The sequence below is a fragment of the Misgurnus anguillicaudatus genome, chromosome 22 (assembly GCF_027580225.2).
Source record: "Misgurnus anguillicaudatus chromosome 22, ASM2758022v2, whole genome shotgun sequence".
Taxonomy (NCBI): domain Eukaryota; kingdom Metazoa; phylum Chordata; class Actinopteri; order Cypriniformes; family Cobitidae; genus Misgurnus; species Misgurnus anguillicaudatus.
In genome coordinates, this window is record NC_073358.2 from 30,476,663 (window position 1) to 30,498,671 (window position 22,009).

At 36.3% G+C, this 22,009-nt stretch overlaps 1 protein-coding gene across 2 annotated transcripts in view; it reads left to right on the top strand.

The window, feature by feature from the left end:
* Positions 1-22,009, top strand: part of fibcd1b (fibrinogen C domain containing 1b) — a 110,788-nt gene that overhangs the window by 76,765 nt on the left and 12,014 nt on the right. For both annotated transcript variants that reach the window (XM_055199613.2, XM_055199614.2), the window contains one exon: positions 20,048-20,227. In XM_055199613.2, the coding sequence (XP_055055588.1) occupies positions 20,048-20,227 (180 nt within the window). The remainder of the gene's footprint in view (positions 1-20,047; positions 20,228-22,009) is intronic.

The following is a 22,009-nucleotide window of genomic DNA, read 5'->3' on the forward strand; positions in this document are numbered from 1 at the left end:
AACAACTAGTTTTAGCATTTAACCATGCTGAAAATTTTACTCGCATATCTACCTTTTGCACATTTTATTTATGTTCAATAGCTCTTTCTACAGTAGCTCTTTCTAAGGGCATTTTTTCAAAATCCTTTTGCACATTTTATTTATGTTCAGTAGCTATTTCTAGCTCAAGCAAATCCACAAACTTATAAAAGGATTTATTATTTTTTACAAGGTCGTCTGTTGACTGCTGAATATAAAACCCCTTCAATATAGGAGTCGAATCAGCAAAAAAAAAAAGAGAGAGTACCGGCACCTCTTTTGGGCCACTTAAAGCACTGCCAACAAGATAATCTTCAGCGAGGAACACAATTATTGAGATAAGATTAGATAATTGAGACAAGATTTTTCTACTTTTTAACAAATTACTTTTTAACAAAAACAACATTTTTTGTTTCATACAGTAAACATATCTGTAGACAGCCCAGGCTCCACAAACTGCAACAAAAACAAAGTGGTCAAACCTACCACCATGAAACATAACAAAGTGTTCCAGCCAATAAACGACAAGAAGGATTTGGGAGTGGGTGTTGGGCGTAGAGCTGCACAATTAATCGTTATAAGATCATGATCTCGATTCGACCCCCAAAACGATTTTAATTCAGCATTTCAACGATTCAGGTAATTATATTTTTAAGGAGGAAAGACGCAGTTTCGTCAGTTCTCTGAACAACACGCAATCACAGCGGCCGCGATGATGTCTTGAAGTTTGTGTCGGGGTATTCAGGAACTGACTTGTTTTTCCGCCTAGAATACAAGTAAATGATGATTACTGACATGGAGCATTCGAACAGGACTAAAATCACTGAGAAGCTCTAATAAAAATTGCTTTACCCCACATCCCTATGTAAAACTAATCCCATCCAAATAGTACTTAGGACCACAAAACATTGTTTTCCAACTCTTGGTTGGAAAAATATTTTCTTTCTATTTATAAGTTGCTTGATGCTGGAGTAGAGCACAGTGTCAAGTGGAGCCAGACTAAGGGCAACCCACATATCGGCACTTACAGATAGCTGCTTTGTATTTGTTTCTGAACTTGTTTGCTTGTTGCCTTGACTCTTAAAAGTAAAGAGTTAAAGCAACTTTCAAACTTACATACTGTATGTGTATAGGGAAAGAGTACAATTGTACAACACTGTGCTCCCTGGTCTGCTCTCAAAAAAGTTTGCACTGAAAAGTTGCAGAAAGATCGTTTCTAAGAGTCTAGATCAGCAATAATTTTGTTTCCTCACAATTTAAGTCCCTAAAGGAAAGTGGGATATATATATATAAAATTTGATGTCTCTGTATCTTTCCAAATTTTGATTTGTTTAGTGATGTCGATCTTGCCAAAGCTATCTCATGGCAATTAGTTCATATTTTACGAAGTGGCTAATTCATATTCATTTGTATGACCACATTCATACATACGATTTGCTTTTGCCCCAGTGACGTTGGGGTTATGGGTAGGGTTTCGTTTTTTAATTTTTTTAGGATAATCATATGTTTTTGTACGATTCACTTCATATATGAATTCATACAAATTACTCAACTCGTAAAATACGTACAAATTCCTGAGATCAGGCTGATTTTGCTGCCTTTGCTTTTGGTCTAGAACAATGTTGGGGAAAGTTACTTTTAAAAGTAATGCATTACAATATTAAGTTTTTCCCAAATTAGTAACTAATTGCGTTACTTAGTTACTTTTCATGGAAAGTAATGTTTACGTTACCTTTTAGATCCTTTTGATCTCTTTCAGGCCTTGCAGGTGTTTCGACTGAAAAGTTCTGCATTCAGAAATTGCATATTTTTTAACACAAAAATGACGAGCTCTGGCCTGCCATCTCAGTTTCTGAATCAAACTGTTCCCACACAAGCGTGTACGCATAGAGTGCATAATGTAACTACATAGTTTTATTTTGTGAATTTTTTATTGAATTAATTAAACTAAAAAAGTAATTGCATTACTTCTGCAGGTCTAGAATACTAATTTGTTGCACCAATTTAAAAAAGCATGATGATACAACATTTAAAACAATGCCACTGTAAAAATGTTGACCTACTGTAGTAGTAATTTTTACTAAATTAACATATACATTTTACTTGTCTTCTTGTAGACTTTGCACACTTATGGCACTTGTTGTTGCCATTTTGATAATAGTGAGTTGAGACATAAAGGGTGAGTGCTTTCTTGGAGACATTAATTATAATATTTCGATTTTCCAGATTCTCCAATTGTATATATTCAACACAATTATGTTGATAACATCTAATATTCTGTGTATTACCAGCCTTACCTTACACCATAGTCAACAAACCACACCAAAATATATATTTTTAGGTCTGCAAGGTAAATATTTTTTCTTAATAAGACCAAAACTAACCATCATCAAAAATGGGCAGCAATGTAATTGTTTTATTGTGAAATTATTCATCTCTCTTTCATTTTTGCAGTTCATCTAATACTGTGATCAATAGATAGGCTATGTGTGGGAGGAAGAGCATATGAAAGATGTAATGTGTTTTAATGGTGTTTTTCGTTTATCTTGTTTAATGGACTAAAGGAGTCGTCAGTCATAGCGAGTGGGAGCACATTTACCTGTTTTTCTTGAACTTAATATTACAGAGCTCATAACTCAGACTAATAATAATGGAAATGATGTGTTTTTTTACTTTCATAAACAGTTCCTCTTTTTCCGGCTGTGATCAATGCACAAATAGCACGAAGGCCCCTCTCATTACTAAAATGACCATTAAGATAAATCAATCATTGATTTAATTCAAAATGCTTCCAAAACAGACACAAGGAAAGCTAAAAAAATTATTGGTCATAGTCTGTTAATGGCAACGCATGATCTGTTCTGTTTGTTTACTATATTGACAAATGTCGGGTTGGTAATTGGAATAATTATAACACATTGTTAGGGAAAGACCATCTGTTTATTGGAGCAAAATAATAAGCAAATGGGAAAAAATACTGCTAACTCTCTCTTTCTTTATTCAGTCTCTTTATACAGTATACTGTCATATAAACATTTCAATGTTAAAGAAAGGGGTGGAATGTGTCCAGTGATTAATCAAATGACCTCTGAATCACTCTAAAAAAAGATTACACATTTTATGTGCTATACTATTTGGCACATTATGTGTCATTTTAACACATTGGGGTGGTTTCCCCGACAGGGATTAGACTAGTCCTAGACTAAAATAAATGTAAGAGGTGTCCAAACTGAAACCAACTTGCACTAACATATCTTAAAATACACCAGTGCACTTTGTTTTGCCTCAAAATGCTTTTAGTAAGGCATGTTTGTTAAAACTAGTTATATTTCCTAATTAAACTAAGGCCTAGTCCTGGCTTAAGCTAATCCCTGTCTGGGAAACCACCCCATTATCTGTCATTTTGTGTTATTTTGTGTTAACATTAACAAAAGTGACAACATAAGTTATGCTACAGAAACATGGGAATTTTATATCACTTGAAAGATTTTTAGATTTAAAAGTTTTGTTTGTTTGTGCTGTCATGGTCAATTCCCCTTCCAGGGATTTTGAATGGCTCGACATGCAGTATTACATCTTCAATTATTCTTAGTCCTGTATAAATGTGTCTTATTTTTGGGCTATTGTTATTTAGCATTCAGCAGTATACATTTTTTTTGTCAAAACATGTTTATTATTATGTTATCATGTTATTATTTTGTTTTATGGTGCTACTTAGCTGTATTTTTTAAGTCAGTGGTTCTCAAACTTTTTCTGCGTGCGGCCCCCCTTGTGTACGGCGCATTTCTTCGCGGCCCCCACAAAGAACATTTATGATAAGAAACTGTTTTAAAACTCAACTTTTGATTAAACAAAACATACTAAATGATACGAAGTAGTGCTGTTGGTTAGTAGTCTTATTTTTTTTTAGGTTTAATTGCACAGAATTTATGATAAATTAATTTATTTTATAAAATGCCCCAGCCCCCAGTTTGAGAACCACTGTTTTAAGTTATGAAGGTTTAAATCAAAACAAACCTACTGCAGTTGAATTGAAATGTAAATACTTTTAATTTTGTTAGTGTTAAATGGATAACACTGCGGGCAGTGAATTGCATTAAGAATGTGAGGTAGATTGTGTACCTTTTCTCCATAATGGGAAAAAATATATAAGCCTAACCAGTATGATTTAAATATAAATTGGCAGACGAAAATAAATGAAAGCTAATTGTTTAGGCTTGTTTTGTGCAAATCTACAGAGTCTCTGTACAAATTACACCGGAACACAGTGGACTTTTAATGTAGTGAAAATGAATAACTAATTGTGCGTAACTAATGCAATATAAAAGGCACTGAATATTGAGGCTATTAGTGCATTTTTCATTATTATTTAAATGTTTGAGCTCATAAAATCATTAACTATATTTAAATAAAGTTTGAGAAAGACGCTATTTTAAGCAATACGATTTTGGCCCCTTTTAGAATGAGCTATCTAACTACAAGAAATCTATGTTGTATCCTATGGTTTTTAGATGGACACATTAAGAATGTGTGTGTGAAAGGAAAGATTGAACAAAAAAAATAAATAAAGCAGACTGCCTAACACTCCAATCTGGATAATCTTTATATTTCACAACAATTTGTTGAGGAAAAACTACTTGTTGAGGATCTACAAAGTCAGCTCTTTAGCATGTTCACAGTAAGCATGGCTGTAATGAAATGTGCTCTGATTGATCCAAGTAATTCCAGATTTCGCTGCATCTAGCGGCAGATGATACTATTCTCTCATGCATTTACAGCCAGCAACATAAAATTTAGTGAAATTGAATTTTTACTTTTTGAATAATTTATGAATAAAAACCTACTGTCATAATTTATTACCAATTAGTTAAACATTACACATGAATGAAGGGCAGTATTTTGTTTATGCGCTTACCATGACAACCCTACCCAAGGGTGAATAAATAACTACAATTTCTAAATATTTAAACTTTCGATTGCAGAACTAAAGTAACTTACATCTGCAGACCATTAAAGTAACCCACACAATGAAACTGTTTATGAGCAGGTAATCTTGCATATTACTAGCCTATTGGCTGTTTATTAGTACTTATAAAGCACATATTAATGCATGACTATATTTTTCATCCCTTAATTCTATCCCATAACTACACTTAAACACTGTCTCTAATTTATGAATATAATAGAATAGATCTTTGTCTACTCTGTCTGTAGTAGACGTACTGTTTCAGACATATTTTTAATTAATAATAATATATGTATGTATTCAGATCACTTCATGTGTCAAAGCATTCTTGAAATTCAGAGAAGTTCAGCGCACTCATAGTGAAGTGAGAGATTCTGCCTCTTTTGCTGTGATTGAATACCAGGCTGAGCTCTTCTGAGCAGGGGTCCTGTCTGAATGTCAGATGCTTCATAAACAGCTTTTTAGCCCAGGCTAATGATGGCAAACTGTGGTAATCTCTACTAAACTGTTGCAGCTCCACCAGCATTGTGCTTCAAATTGTTCATGTGCACGGCCGCTGCTGGCCAAATGCCAGGTTCCCTAAGCGGTCTTGTATTGTGGTGGCCCCAACCTCTTCAGTTAAAAAACAACATCGCACATACAACTATAACTATAACTTAGATGTCAGAATAAAACTGACATCTAATATATGTCAGTATAATATATGTCTTATTTAAAAAATAAATAAATAAATAATAAAATATATGGTTTTTATAATTGTATCTTAACAGCTGTACTGTACAAACTATACAATTACACAAAAATATGAATATTTTTTTCTGTATCTGCACCTGTATAGCTTTAGTGCTGGATCATGTGTCACTGACTGCGTAAATGCTGGTTCTTTTTTTAAAGTTTGGACTTTTTTCCCTTCGTTCCCAGACCAGCCGCTGTTTCTTCCTGGTCATAGCTGCCCATCAATTGTGAAGTGTGTTCTGCGGTACTGCACAGACCGTTCGGCACATGACTACCAGCTCTGCATGCTTTTGAATCGCCAACACAGAACTTTAATGTAATACACGGTTCGATCTGCACTGTAAAAACAATGTTATTGCACCTGGGTTGCCGGTAATTTACCGTAGATTTAAATTTATGTTATTTACTGGCAAGAGTTTGTTCAAAGTTAAATAAATTTTAAATATTAACAAGTCTTTGTCTTTACAGAATAAAACTATACAATGACAGCCTCATTCAAAGCATTCTGGGAACCAGAAATCATCATCAACCTTTTTCTGTTTTTTGCTTCAGATTTTGTTTCGCAGAATGTTTTGCTTGATGCTGTTTTTCTAGTTTTATTCTGTAAAGACAAAGACTTGTAAATGTCTAATGTTTATTTAACTTTGAACAAAATCTTGCCAGCAAATAACATACATTTAAATCTACGGTAAATTACCAGCAACCCAGCTGCAATTTCTACGGATTTTTTTTTACAGTGTGCTCAGTGCCACTTGAATATGAACAAAATTATGATCATGTGCGGTCAGGTGCTAACATCAGGTGGGGGCGCTGCAGATGCGGAGATGGCGTGTGACGCCCGTCACATGTGCTTACTACAAAATGCTGCATAAATATTTTCATATTTGTTGTTTTTGAATAATATATATACACAGAATGAAACTTTTTTTAACAACAGGGATGGTGCCCCCCGTGAGTTGGTGCCCTACGCAAAATGCATACTCTATGTATAGGGAGCGGCGGTACTGTTCATGATTCATTAGTGCATTTAGATGTACAACAAAATGCTGAAAACCAGAAATGAGCTTATTTCACACACCTGGCAATGAAAGAACAACACTGACGTCAAACCATATAATGAATAATCTGCTTGAACGCTGGTGTAGATGCTTAGGTTCAAAGTGAATTTGGGGTAATGGGCAAAAATATTGGTTACCCCAATATTTGATTAACAGTCGCATTGAATGTCCCATGGCCACTCTTACTTTTCTGCATCATTCATTGTTTCAATTTGTCTTTCATGCAACCAATTTTTACATTTTATGTTTAATTTGTCACCAACAAATTATTCAGTATTCATGTATGGATTTATTTATCCGAATGTGGAAATGCTGTCAGAGTTCTGTTCGAGTACAATAGCATTGGCACAGGGTGTTAAAATGACCACCCTTGAGGAGCAAAAACTATTTATCTCTTAAGAATGGCACATTATTGCCAGCACCAGTGCACAAAATGGGAATTATTGATAGCACCGCAAGGTGCTCGGAGGCTATTATCTTCATCAAAGGCTGAACCGCTGTTAGGCAAAGATCATTTTACACAGGCCATTTGCAAACTAATTTCTACATCTTTCCTGTTGAATCTATGTGTTTGTATGGCAGAAAAGCACAACAGCAAATCCATTCAATGCCTCTAAGGTACTCTAAGGTAATAGGACATATGCATAACTGTTTACACCAATATTTTAATTTAATAAAATATCTTATTTTAGCCTAAATTAAATTTCACATGTTGATAAACATCTGTGCCTAACCTCTAAGCTACTTTCATTCACTGCAAAAAAAATACTTTTGGTCTTCAATGGACAGAAGGGTTAAAAGAAACAGAGAGATGAAATGGCAACATCTCTTAACAGGAACTGGTTTCAAGTTTGCATCCCTCTTAGCACAATGGCTTTTATATGCTGAGAGCATATTCACTAGCACTGAGCCACGGCTCCAACAGTCCAGCCTTTTTATGTCTCAGACACACATTTTGAAACACAGCCTTTCACATTAAAGGAGAGCTCTGTCACTGACTGCTTTATCCATTGATATTCATCCTATTCACTGCAAATCAGATTTAATCAGATTGAATAACCCGTGTTAAACTGAGCTTCTCTATCACTGCAGGGAAGATATGACGGGAGCGGATGAGAGATCATTATCACTTCCTATTTAGACTTTAAGACATTCCTCCATCATTCTCACTCTTTCTCAGCATCTCCTCTTTTATTTCTCTCCTACTCAGTTGTTCACACTCTCATATCAATTATACAATCATGCCTTATAGTGGTCTAACAAAGAGCATCCATTTTCTGTGCAGAATTGTAAGTTGCCCCCCTCACGCACACCCATTTATACGCACACACACACAAGCTCGAGCACAGCGAGTGCATTTTCCATAATGCACCAGCTCACGCTGACTATGGGTGTCATTGGAGTTTAATATTGCTAAGAAATATGATACGCATAAAAAGAAGGTGGAGAATGAAGGGGAGAGAGAGCGGATGTTGAGATGAAAGATGTTTTAGAGAGTGAGTGAGTGAGTGAGTGCATTCATTTCATTCCAGTGTCACGGAGGTGAAAGTAAAGTTATGCATACACTTTAAAGGTGTGTGTGTGTGTTTTGTAAGGCCAATAAGTTATTTAAAATTGAACTATAATAAATTTGGCACCATTCTGTTGATCAATTGATACACTGATTACATTGCACTTGCTATTTACTTGAATTATGGGCAATTATTTTACTTACTGCTGATTTTTTTCTCTTTCTCCATTCTGCTCCCCTCCCTCCCTAACCCTTTCGACTAGTAAACCAAATATTGTTTTCCCATCTTGATCACTATGCATTTTATTATTATTTATTTAGTTAAAAATTTGTAAACTTTTTCAGCAAGTCTTCATGTCAAATGTCTAAAATTTTACTTTATACTGGTTTTATTTGGTAGTTCAAAGCATTGTCTCATTTATTAAAATATATTTAAATGTATTTGTTACCTGAATTTTTATTTTATAAAATGTAATTTTATTCAAAAGTAATTTGAGTTAACGAACGTGAGATGGGTAGGGCAAAGTTAGACTCCATTTTAAATTCTGTCTACATAGGGAGCTGCCTTGTAACGCAACACAGTAAAGCAATAAGCCCCAAGAAGCAGTGGGTTACAGTGCATTTTATAACAGCTAAGGAGCATTGTTAGGCACGACATGAAGCGGAGTGCCTAAAACCCCCTTAGCTGTTATAAAATACACTGTAACACCACGTCTTCGCAGGGCTTATTGCTTTTATAAAAGGGTAGAATTAAAAATAAATAAAACGCAAATAAGTTTTAATTATATTAGTAGAAATATTACTTTTCTTCCGCCTAACAAAGTAGTTCCTCAAAATCAAGTGTGTCTGCAACAGAGCGCTTCCCAATCAACACAGATGGAGCAAAGACACAATGAAAATATGATTAAAGACTGCTGTTTATTTTCATAAATTAACATTAATTTAATTTATACATTAACATTTATATCATGCAACTGTTGAAGTGTGGCTCAAATATGTTTTCAAACAAAAACCAAAGTTTCATCATACCTTCATTTGTTCTCTTTTATCAGCTGTCAAATTTTGAGCTAAAATTCAGATGTTTTATTTCAAAAAATTAAACAATGATTAAAGAATGTGGTGTTTATTTTTATAAATTAGTAGGCTACAGCAACAGTGGCGCAGTGATACTATGCAATGCAGTCCAAACCACGGGGTTACTGGGGTATTTTAACACAGATCAGAACGCGTTTCAACCAATCAGAATGAAGAACCAGAACTGCCCGTTTTATAATAACCATTAAAGAACATTGAGTTACAATTGATTTCAATAGACATATTGTTTGAATATTATTTGATACTCTGAAATGTCTAAAAATAAATTTATTGGCACAATTATTGGCCAAAAACTATTTTTATTTTGTTAATCCAAATCATTTATTTAATAATGATAGAAATTTACATTACTCCAGCCTCATCCGATATCTTTTATTTTTCATATTTGCAATGCATTCTGGGATTTTTATTACTTTAAAGCAGTTTTCAATTCCAGTCCATGGGACCCTCTGCTCTGCACATTTTGTATATCTCTCTTATCTAACAGGCTCAATTCAATTCATCTTTCATAATGAGTTGATGATTTGAATTAAGTGTTTTACAGGGCTCCCATGGGTCCTTGAAATCTTTGAACGTTTGTGAATCTGGGGGGAAAATTCAAGGCCCTGGGAAGTTTTTGAAAATATACATACATAGATACAGGTCATTGAAAGTGCTTGAATCTATTTTAAGCACAATGTTTTCTGGGAAAAAATCCATATTATTCCCTGTGTAGTGTAGGATAATATCATAAAAATTCTTTTTTTTTAAGCACACGTGCTAAACTGTTCGCTTTAAATGCTTATATCTTCTGTATGCGAATGTTGATTCATACCAAAATGCTTTTTTGCATAGTTGGGTTTGACACATGAAAACGTCTTGGGTTGTGTATGTAACTGTTGTTCCCTGAGAAGGAACGAGACGCTGCATCTCCCTTGCCATACTTTCTGCGTCCCTGTAACGCCGACTTTTGCAATATTTCAGATAGCGATATACTTCCTGGCTCCCGTCTTTGTCGTTAAGCCTCACCATTGGTTGAATTTGATATACACATTCAGACGCACTTACCCCTGGAGGCGTTCCCAAAGTGTCACCGCAGTGACTCAAAGCGAGTCCCAGCGAAAGGGAACTATAACAATGTATCTTAAAAGGTAACATGATGTAACCTTGCTCTCACTTGAAATGTCTCCCCACATTTAGTCCTTGAATTTGAGGGTATTGGACCTGGAAAGTCCTTGAAAGGTCCTTGAATTTGAAGTTAACTATAGTGTGGGAACCCTGTTTTAACCCATTCGTGCCGAAACATTACATCTACCGCCTGTTACTGGACTGGGCAACTCTGAACCTCCTGCCGGTAGCTGCGGGGTGCAGCATTTTGTATTCGGCATCTTTTTTCATTAATTTAAGAATGTTTTAAAAACATGTGGTGTTATGTTAGTGTGCAAGGGAGCATGTTTTAATAAAACCTGAGATTCTTACCTTTAAAATGCATTTTATTTCTTGTAAGTGTTACAGAGGTTTAGATATTACGTATTTGGTAGACGTTGAAAATTCTTAGTATTTTTTCTGAAAACCCTCAGGAGATAAGGGTTTTATCTTAGAATAACATAGGTTTTTATAGGCCTTTTTAGCAGGCGTTTTAGGAGTAAATGGGTAAAAGTGCGAAATACAAAATGTGGAATGCTGGAATTGAGATCACTGCTTTAAATTTTAGATGCGATGCTGCTGTAAATATTGTCCAAAATCATTTTGTTCTTATGTTATATAAGAAACGGTTATATTTTGAAACTGCCTTTGCACCTGCAGTTTGCCTATAAAGGCTTAAAATGCTACCTTTATGTGTAACTCAATATAGTTTGAAGCAGAGCCACAGCATTTGATAAATGACAGGTATTCATGTTCTGTGACAATCTGCAGCGCTTTTGCTAGTATTCTGTATTTACAGCTGCTGTGTGGGCCTGGTCACCTCTACTGAACCATAGCTCTACACCTTTTGATTCTGCAAATATGACCCTGTGATATCAGCACCATGAACTATCTCCATTTCCATGTTCACTCATCTGTTGCTATGGCCACGGGGCAGAAGAGCATGTTAGAGCCAGCAAGCTTAGATCCTCTGATAATGTTCTGGTGGAACTCATAGGAAAACTACGGATTGAACGCATTATTTTATTACAATTGTAAATAACCTTAATGTTAAATTTAGAATTGTGTTGGTAATAATTTAATTTTAATAATGACTCCTAAACAACCCTGGATATGTTAGGAAATGCATGCTGTGTCTCAAATGAAACCCTGACTACACTTAGGTTTGCATTAGGCATTCTCTCTCTCTCTCTCTCTCTCTCTCTCTCTCTCTCTCTCTCTCTCTCTCTCTCTCTCTCTCCACACAGCTTTTGAATATCTGTACACATGTGACACTGTGTCAGGAACAGAGTTAGCGACTACACAGCTGCTTTTTCCCAGGGGTGTCACTTTCCCCGAGTTGCTTTTCAAGTTTTAGTTTTCCATCTGTAAGTGTATGCTGGAACACAGTGAAAGAAGGTGACAGTCTCATCCACACTGATCCACAGCTTCTGGTGTATCTCAGGGCATCTGCCTTTTTCAAATGTCTTTATCCAGCTCCTTAAGACCCATAAAAAGCTTTACTGTTAACCGAACCCAAACAATGTGATGTCTGCATTGTTTTTGAGCTTATAAAGAAAGGATTCAGTCAGAGCGCAATTTGCATGGCACAGTTACCCGTATAAAGGCTGTTTGTGAGTGCTCGATTTTGGAGGGTGCAGCTGACTGTTTCTTAGTATCTGTTATTGTAACTGTATGACATCATTTCACTGGAATCCAGACAGTGGTGGTTCTTTATAATGCAGAAAGTGCTTTCAACTACACCCCATGTCTGAATATTTTAGTTCATTAGAATTATTTCAAGGGCAGTGACGGTTGTCATAACCACTGCGGTGATGAAGTGCGGGTTGTGGTGGTGTGCACGTCACAAACTATGAAAAATATAAAGTAAAGTCTGCGTTTACACAAACTTGAAGACATCTTGCTAAGGGAGACTGTACGCAAACAGCCAGCAGACTCAGAGTTAGTGCGCTATTTGCAAGAGAAGGCAACTGATATCAGTGATGACACACTCGCTTGGGGGCGGAGCAATGAGGCAAAATATTCTCTCTTGGTCACTCAAGGTTGTGAAAAAAGTATCAATCTATGCTACCAGTACACCATTAGAAAGTGATCTGGAAACATTATAACCTGGGTGTACCTCATAAATCTTGAATAGTGAAGCCTCTGGCACTTTGATCGCCCCCTGGTGGCTGGCTGCAGTACAAGTCATAAACCCCGCCCTCTCCATTCAAACGAATGGGACTCTGCTCTAAATAAAAAAAATATTTACACTTCCAATAAAAGTTTCCGAAAGATGGTTTTGGTCCTTTCAGGTAGTATATCACGCTGATATATGTTCAAATGTTCATTTTTGTGATAAGTTTCATTTTAGCTAGTAATTTAATGTTATAGAAACGGGGCGTGTCGTTATGATTGGCGTGGTTGAATTGAGCGCGCGCACGTTTGATAACGCAGCTCCGCCTCTGGCTCCACAGACGATTCCTTCTGCATATGCCTTGTCTCCAAACTGACGTTTTTACGTAACATGGCGGCGGCCATGGTTGGAGATTTTTGGCTTCAGTTCATTACAATGGAGGGAGGCGACGTTGCGTCGTCCATATTTTTTACAGTGTATGTTATAACCCTAAAAAGGTTCCTTATTTGTTGTTTCATGGATGAAACTCCTACAATAAACACGCACATAGGCACCAATCCCATGGGTGCTTCGAGACTCGGCTCGTGCACGCTTGCGGTGTGAAGCGCGTCCGCGCTATTCTCCGAGATGTTTTATCAACTGGCTAGTTATCCTCCAGACAGTGACGGTTCGGACCACGTCTTTCTCATATCGGCCGTGTGAAGCGCGTTCCTGCTCGCGGTGTGAAGCGCGTACGCGCTATTCTCCGAGATGCACTTGACAGCCTTTTGTGCAGCGAAATGTTTTTTTTTTTTTTTTGGTTGACCTAGTTAAGGCGGTCGGGTTTCGAAGCATGTGGTTGCACTGGGTTGTGTGTTAACACCGTGTTTAACTGACCCCACAATTACCATACTGCCCCTTTATTTAGTCCTTTTTGTTCATAAAGTTGCGCTTTTAAAACTTTTTCTTCAAAGCTGTGGTCAACATAAAAAAATGAGAATGAATTGCGTCTGCGCTTCATTACAAATCCTATTGTGTGTATCCTTCACTCACATGTACGGGTATGGGGTGTCTGTGGGAGCTCACACAAATTGCGTTTTCCCCCCTGAGCTTCTCTCTTTGAAGTCTATGGGAGATCCTTTCCTCTATTCTCTGGTCTTGATGGGAGAGAGAAAGAATAGACAGGTGTTTAAAGACACCTTCTTCACTTCCTGCCCTCTCCTCTGCCCTCCATAGCTTTCTTCACCCCTCTCCGCATTCTTCTCCACCAGACAGACACACACTTCACATTCTGTTCTGTGTTCTTTTTCCCTTTCACTCTCCCTACTATTTCCTTTCTCCTGCACGCCGTCATATATAGAGAAAAAGCATGATGAATATTTTAACTCACAGAAATGTCACTGAAATAGGAAGAAAGAGAAATAGGTAGTGTAATGATTCAAGCAATGTGTCTTTTTCTTCCATGGGAATATACAGAAGAATGGCTTTATTTTATGGGAATATTTATAAGCACTCAATGCACGCACTAGTTCCCTTGAAACATACTTTTCAAATCTAAGCAAATAAATCATTAATATTTCAACCTTTTACTGTTGCAAAAAGGAAAAAAATATAGTTCTGCACTGTGTATAAATTGTTAATGAGCCAGACAATTGTATCACTCTAATTAGGTGCAGATCGAAGACTTTTAACACATTGATCATTATAAAGATGATGCCTTTTGTCTGTTGAACTGCTGATGACACATATTACTTTAATCTTTATGTTTTGTGTGGGATCTCAGAGACCCCAGGGTACATTGAATCTAAATGTATCAGGTTGATGTTTCGTGACATTATCTTTTTATACCTTATAAAAAGCAACATTTTCAATATATTTAAAAAAATGGTGCATTTGGGGATCAGAGGCCCAGAATATTATAGCATAAAGAAATTCAATTGTTTGTTATATGCAAAAACGCTCCCCTACTGTATAGATATTGACTAATGCAGTGAAGATTTGCTGCTGAGTTTTTGCAGGTTTTCAGTTTGACCCCAAGTAGAAACAATGTTTTATGGATAAAAGTAACATTTTTGAAAAGCTCAATTAAATAGGTCTACTGGGTTTTGGTCAGGTAAGAGAAGCTTTATTAAAAGTCTTAGCATTATTTTTGCACACACATCATTGGAGGCTCATTATTGGGGTCTACTGGAGCACAAACGTAAAATCTTAGCAAAACACAAGGGTGAAGAGAGTAACAATTTAATGTGTGAATAAGAGCATGGAGAAAGGACTCTTTTATGTTTCCTCTGCGTTCTTTATACAATCTTTTAGAATGTGTTGGTGGTGCAGGATGACCCAAGGGAGCTTTGAAACGTTATAGATTGCTCTGACCCAATTTTTACCTGCATAATTGCAGGAATATGTCATTTTTAGAGTGGTATTTATCACAGGTGTGCTGTGTGAGAGCTCCTGCCCGTAGGCTTTTTATTCTAGCGCTCCCTTAAATTTGTGCTCAACACACAATCCACTGTCTGCCCCAATATATCACTGACGATTTATATTTACTGGAAAACAGGAAGCGTCCAAGCCTCTGTGTTTTGACTGCCCGTATCACTATAACAGGACATCTAATAGAAGACCCATAAAATAATTCTGTGGCAGACAAAAAGAGAGGATAGGATCTGTTCTCTCTCTCTCTCTCTCTCTCTCTCTCTAAATGTGTATCTGGTGCTTTTACATTGCAAAAAAGGGCCATTAGTGTACAGGTTTGAATTGGCTATATTTGTGAGCAGATTTTGAGGTAATCCTTATTAGTCCAAGAGGCTCAAAAGTTGGTCATATCATGGTTGACTTTAAAATGGATAGAAACAAATAATCCAGAAACATATTTCATATCCTGTTAATGACCATTCAGCACATACTCTCTCAATTTTCTGTAATATACTGGGTTTCTCTATAAGATAGGTGTAGATGTCAGCCACTTAAAGGGGTGGTTGAATGGTATTGCATGCATTCTGACTTAATAACACAGTTATAGAGTTGTTTCCTCATGCTAAACGTAGGCAAAGTGTCAAAAAAAGCAGTTGGGCGTGTTACAGAGTATTTCTGTGCTGAATGCACTTCGTCAGGGTTTGTACAAGTTTCCGAAAGTTTTTTTCGATTATGGGTCCAGCTGACGTTTCGGGGTTTTCTATACGCATCACTTCTTTTTATGGGCACTTCCCCTAGAAAACCCCGCCCACCCGTCAATCAGCGGGAGACGCTAGAACTTGCAAACATCACATCATGCGACACAGCTTTGTTTAATTTCAAAACTCAACAATGGCACGAAAGAAAAAGTGTGTTTTTGGATGTAAGGAAAAGAAAGCCAGCCTTATGGAAACAATGGATATAGTTTATTATCCATGGTAGCAGCGTAGTTTTGCGTGTGTGTTTGATGCGCTGGATTTCATTGAAAAGTCCCAACCGGGTCATGAGTTGCATGCGGTAAGAAATACTTCTGTCTTTTGTTGGAAATAGGCGCGTGCACATTATATAAATGACACGAACATGTAGTGAATCATAAGTTAAACAGTGTTGTATTGTTGCATGACTTGTACTCGCTCTTCCCGTGGTAGTAACTCCTCCTTCCCATTTTTCGTACGTTATTGATAAGAATCGGTAAAGCTAATCTTTCTTTTATAAATCTGATTAAACTAAAGGATATCTCTTCGGAGATATAAAGGATGTAATACTACTCTATAAGTACTCCAGATTAACATCAGAAATGCAGAAACGGCGTGTGTTATGTGAGCTTTAACTGGAGGAAATCTTGTCACATCATCCATCCGTTAAGTGAGCTTATACCACAAGGCTGTTACTTGCTATGTTCTGATTGGTTGAGAAATTTTCCACGAGTATGCATTATTTTTTGATAAACGTACACCTGACCTGTCAAATGTCTTAAAATAACCACCAGAGCAATGTCTGTTGCAACTGTGGTTTAAGCAAAATAATTGACTATATGAAAGGAATGCTCTGCTTCGCAACATGCCGCATTACCACCTTGGCTGTGCATTATTTTCGATTAATGCATTAGCTAGCATGAACTAACAATGAACAATACACATTTTTAATCTTGGTTCATGTTAAAGCAACACTATGTAGTTTTTTACCTTTAAATAATGTCTCTAAAATTATTTCAGTGATAGAACAACTTTTAACTGGACAAATTGTACTGTTGCTGCAACCTGAGCAACCTCCTAGCTGCTACAAGCACACTTTGAAAGTGGCGGTGGAGGGTAGGAAACACAGCTCCGCCCTCCCCCTGCCTGCAGAAGAGTGTCTGATACCAGGCACTGTTGCGCTTTTCAACCACATGGGGGAGCTGTAAGTCATTTTTACATGGAAACTACATAGTGTTGCTTTAATTTTAGCAATTACTAATACATTTTAACCGTCAAAAGTTAATGCACCATGAGGTATCATAAATAAGTGTATTAGCACAAAGATTAATAAATGATGGAAAAACAATATTGCTTATTGTTACTTCTTGCTAATGCTTTTACTAATGTTTACAAATACAACCTTATTGTAAAGTTTTACCAAACAAACTAACAAAACATAGCTAGCTAGTGTCTGCCTCCACATAAACACAGCCAATACGACGCAATGTTTACTGAAAAAGGGTCTATTGAGTTAATTTCAAGAGTTATTATAAAATTATTTTATACACATTTATGAGACATTTATATATATGCTTTATTGTGAGGGTTTAAGATTTAAAGCATGAATGACAATGCATTTTATTTTTATACTGCACCTCAAAGTTTCCCTTTGTTTAAGCGAACACAAGCGGCTTATTGTCTGTCAGCTGTGCATGTACACATTGTGTTTATGAAACGTTGTGAGATATATTTAACATTATGCATTATAACTGCTATTTTTCCAACCCACTACCCCCATAATACATAGTGCATTTATAATTCTATGAAGAGTTTAGAATGGAAATTATCCTAGAAGTTATGCAATAATAAGAAATAAGATTAATGAATTGCAATGAAATGCATTGTTTGTATCAGAATTATTTTCGTTTTAATGCATAAAGAATAATACTGGATATTACTATATAAATCCTGACATGAACATCACATGAACAAAGTAAAATGAAGAATGTTTCCCTGCCCTGATGTGATTCATTTTTCGTCATAAGTGCTGTTTTGAAATAATCAAGGAAGAACATTTACCTGATGAAGCAACACACTCTGAATCACATTACCTCTCACTTGTTAATTGAGCAATCAGTATGATAATTTCCTACAAAGTGCATCGTAGTTTTTAGTTTATATCTTCACAATAATGTTTAATTAAAATTGGAGCACACCTATGTTTAATGCACTCAGACTCATCTCTCTGGTCCTTTCTTAAGGAAAAAAGGATGGATGTAAACTCCCTCAATGTTTAATTATTTCAGAAAAGCCTCTGGGAAAGTCTTGAGGGTTTTAAATATGTCTGAATTAATGTTATGTAAATTGCATCTGAAAGCAGCAAGTTTCTTCCTCTTTTTAAAAATAGATTATATTGTAGATGCTTTTTCTTAAGTAGTGGGAAAGAAACAAGGATTCGGTTCGTATGCGCTTGTGACAACCTGAGAGTTTATGTATTGCACATGTGTGCACATATTTTTCTCTCATCCCTTCACTATACAGTATACACCCAGGGCAAGGCAAAATTAAGAAAATAAACATGAGGTGCATTCTGTTCTCTCATCCTTAGTGAAGTCCTTTCAGAAATGCATAAAAAAAAGAAACTACTTAAGACAAACCATATTCAAATGGATAATGCAACACCATTTCCAAGCCTTTTCGGTAACTTTACTTGAAGGGGTGTTCATAAGACTGATATGACATGACACGTGCCATGAACATGAAGGAGATTTTATGCACTTTTATGACAACTGTCATAAAGTGTCATTCGTTTAATTATGTAATTTTTAATGCAAAGATGACATTGTTTGAGATGTCTTTGTTATGACAACTTGACATAAACCAATACATCATAATTTGTCATGACAACTTGACATTACCAAGACAACATAACTGACCACTTTTTACCAGTGATACAAATTGAATTTGTCAATAAAACGTCATTTAGTGTTAATACTCTGTCATAGTTTTATAACAGCGTAATGAATATTTTTCTTGACATCAACTACAGTGGTACAAATATAATTTGTTATTAAAATGTAATTAAGTGTTAATACTTTTATTTTGGCGTCATTAATATTTTTATATCGAGGGTTTTTGTTTTCCTGTTTCTACCCTGTTTGTTAATAAAGTCCTGTGTTGTTCCATCACGTCCGCATTTGGGTTCTTCCTCGTTCCAAAATCCTGACAGTTAGATGTCAGTTTTTATGTATTGTTCACATAAATAAAGTTAAGTACAGTATAATATTTTGACGTGTCTGTTGCATTTTAAGTTATTTAAAATTATTTGACACAGTATTAACACTTAATGACATTTAAACTACAGTTTGATGTAATGTTAACCCATAAAGCTAGGTAGTTTCTTAAGTTTGATCATTATTTTGCTATGTCATGTTTATGACAGATTTATGACAATTTATGATGTATTGGTTTATGTCAAGTTGTCATAACAAAGAAACTTCAAACAACGTCATCTTTGCGTTAAAAAATGACATAATTGAACAAATGACACTTAATGACAACTTCAAGTAAAGTGTTACCGTATTTTCTTTCTAAAATTGCAGTTTTCCAAAGACAGACTCAAAATGCAGTTTGAGATCACCTTGGTTTCCTACGTACACAAACGTGTAACCAATCACATCAACATTCAACAGTTGAATAAGTGGCCATAGATATGTATGGGTGCCGCATAGACTCTGCATTGAAATGATCACGGTGCTGCTGCTTCATCTCTACTACTGCAATGAAAATGCTCTAAACCGAAAAAAATATGTGCTGCAAACATGCAATTCACGTAAATATTGTGAAACTATGAACTATATGTCTGGAACTGCCTAATGTTGCATCTATGTACATATATATCTATGTTTTTTATATACAACTGTGGCGCTCACAAGCTGTCAAATTCAGCTTTACTGAACTTTGCCAGGAACAAAATTTTATTGGTTATTTACTGTAGAAAGGGGGTCTTCTCGATACCTCCGTACTGACTTTTATTTTTTAGGGCCTTAAAGAAAGCCACCAGAACCAGTCTTACTCTAAAGATGCATACACAACTGCTATGTATTCAAGTGTGCACCTGCTCTGCATAATGAAAAGAAATTTGATATTCTTCTTTATTATTATATTGTTTGATATGCAGGACACACAGAGGAAAGACAAACCGCGCACACCCACATTCACACAATTCTCTTTTAATCCAATTACACTTTTTCTATTCGCGCATAATGAAAGTGAAAATGAGAGTGAAATTGAACAAATGACTCTTTCTCTCCTCAGGTTTGAAACAGATTCACGCTCTCTCCATTCAAGGCAACTACGAACTGCGCATAGATCTCGAGGACTTTGAAAACAGCACGGCGTTCGCACAGTACGGCGTCTTTGGCGTTGGATTGTTCTCAGTTGATCCAGAAGATGACGGTTACGCCTTAACCATCGCTGATTACACTGGCACCGCAGGTATATACACACACGTACAGTACATATAACAGGGCAACCTCATGTCTCTGCAATAACTGGGGGTCAGTTTCACCACTAATATTCAGGTTTTACTTTGAAAGACCTCATATGCAAATTAATTCGACAAGATTAAATCTGTGTCAACATTAATAAGTGTTTATTTGAATAGATAATTGGTCAATTTCAGTGTTTGTTGGCACAGTCAGAGTAATCAAAGCACTTAATGCCCTCACTTAGGTACCTGCTAATGCAGCATAAATTAAAAGATGCAAATGTCTATGAAACTATTAGATTCCAAACATAATTTAAACATTGAAATAAACAATTAGAAATGTAGGCTAATATTATTTGCATTAACATTTATGCATTTGGCATTATCACTGTGGGGTGGTTTCGCAGACAGGGCTTATCCAGCCTGGTCTCACTATTAATACGTAGTTTTTACATTTAACTAGGGATGCACCGAATCCAGGATTCGGATTCGGCCGAATACTGGGCTTCTTGACGGGGTTCGGGTTCGGCCGAATCCTAGATTTTTTTTCCACCGAACCGAACCCTAGGCTTGCGCCAGGGCCGTCGCCCCCTCACAGGCACTATCTCGCCCCCTCAGACCACCATTAATGTTGAATGGGATTTTATTTTAATGATAATATTTTATTTAAAAATCACATTTGCCTTGTGTATTGTCTTCCTAAAGTGAATTTTAGAGTCTAATTATTTAACAAAACCAAAAAATCAAGTGTGCATGTATTCTACGGTGACATTAATAAACACACGCCCACTTCATGGCTTGTTACACTTCAAGCGGCGCCACTAGAACTGTGAGGCGATGACGTCAAAGCGCCGCGAGAGCGAGACGAAATTACACTTTGCATGATTTCTCGAATCGTTCTCGCGGTACTTTGACGTCATCCGGCTGTCGTTTCTTGCAGCGCCGCATGGAGTTGAACAAGCCTTTTGTGTTGACGGCTTGACGCACGTCGACAATGAGCCCGCGTCAGTCTCAGCGGGAAATCAAGATGTCGAAGTGCGAGAGTATATCAAAAGTTACAGAAAGGAGTGGGAGAGTGACCCGGGCCTGCCCTGTAGCAATGGATATATGTAAAATAGGACTGCAAATTCTGCAAACCGGACTCCGGATTATCACACGTCAATTAATGCCGTGGCATGGATTATTATCGGAGCATTTCAGGTGCACAGAACCAAATGTTCGGCTGTCATGTCAATTCTGGCACCATGAACAGCCAGACTGTTTTGAAAAGTTCAGATGTTTATGTTCTTCAGCATCCTTGCAAGTTAAAGTACAACCAACCTATTATTGTTCTGAATTTAACGTTAAAGGTAAGCATACTATCTCTCTCTCACACACACCTGTTTATCAGAAGTAAAATACGTGTATTATTATTAATATTCATAGATAAAAAACAGACATTGAATTTATAGTTAACGAATAGGTATTTGAATTAGCCTATCCTAAAGCATAGCTAAATGTGTAAACGAATTATTGTCATTTTGCTATTGTGGTTCTCTATCTGCTGGTGTTTAATCGCTAGCTTATGGTGCATTACTTGTGGCAGTTAAAATAACTACGTTAAATGATCAAATTGAACCAAAATTTTGATAAAATGTTGCGCTTGGACCGTTTTAGCGCTAAAAACCATTTGCAAACACTGTCCCCCACCATTACGTAAAAATTATTTGCACTACGGAAAGCAAACACGAAGTACGAACATTTCATAATTTCAGGGTATAATATTGCATTAACTAATTTCACAATGGACA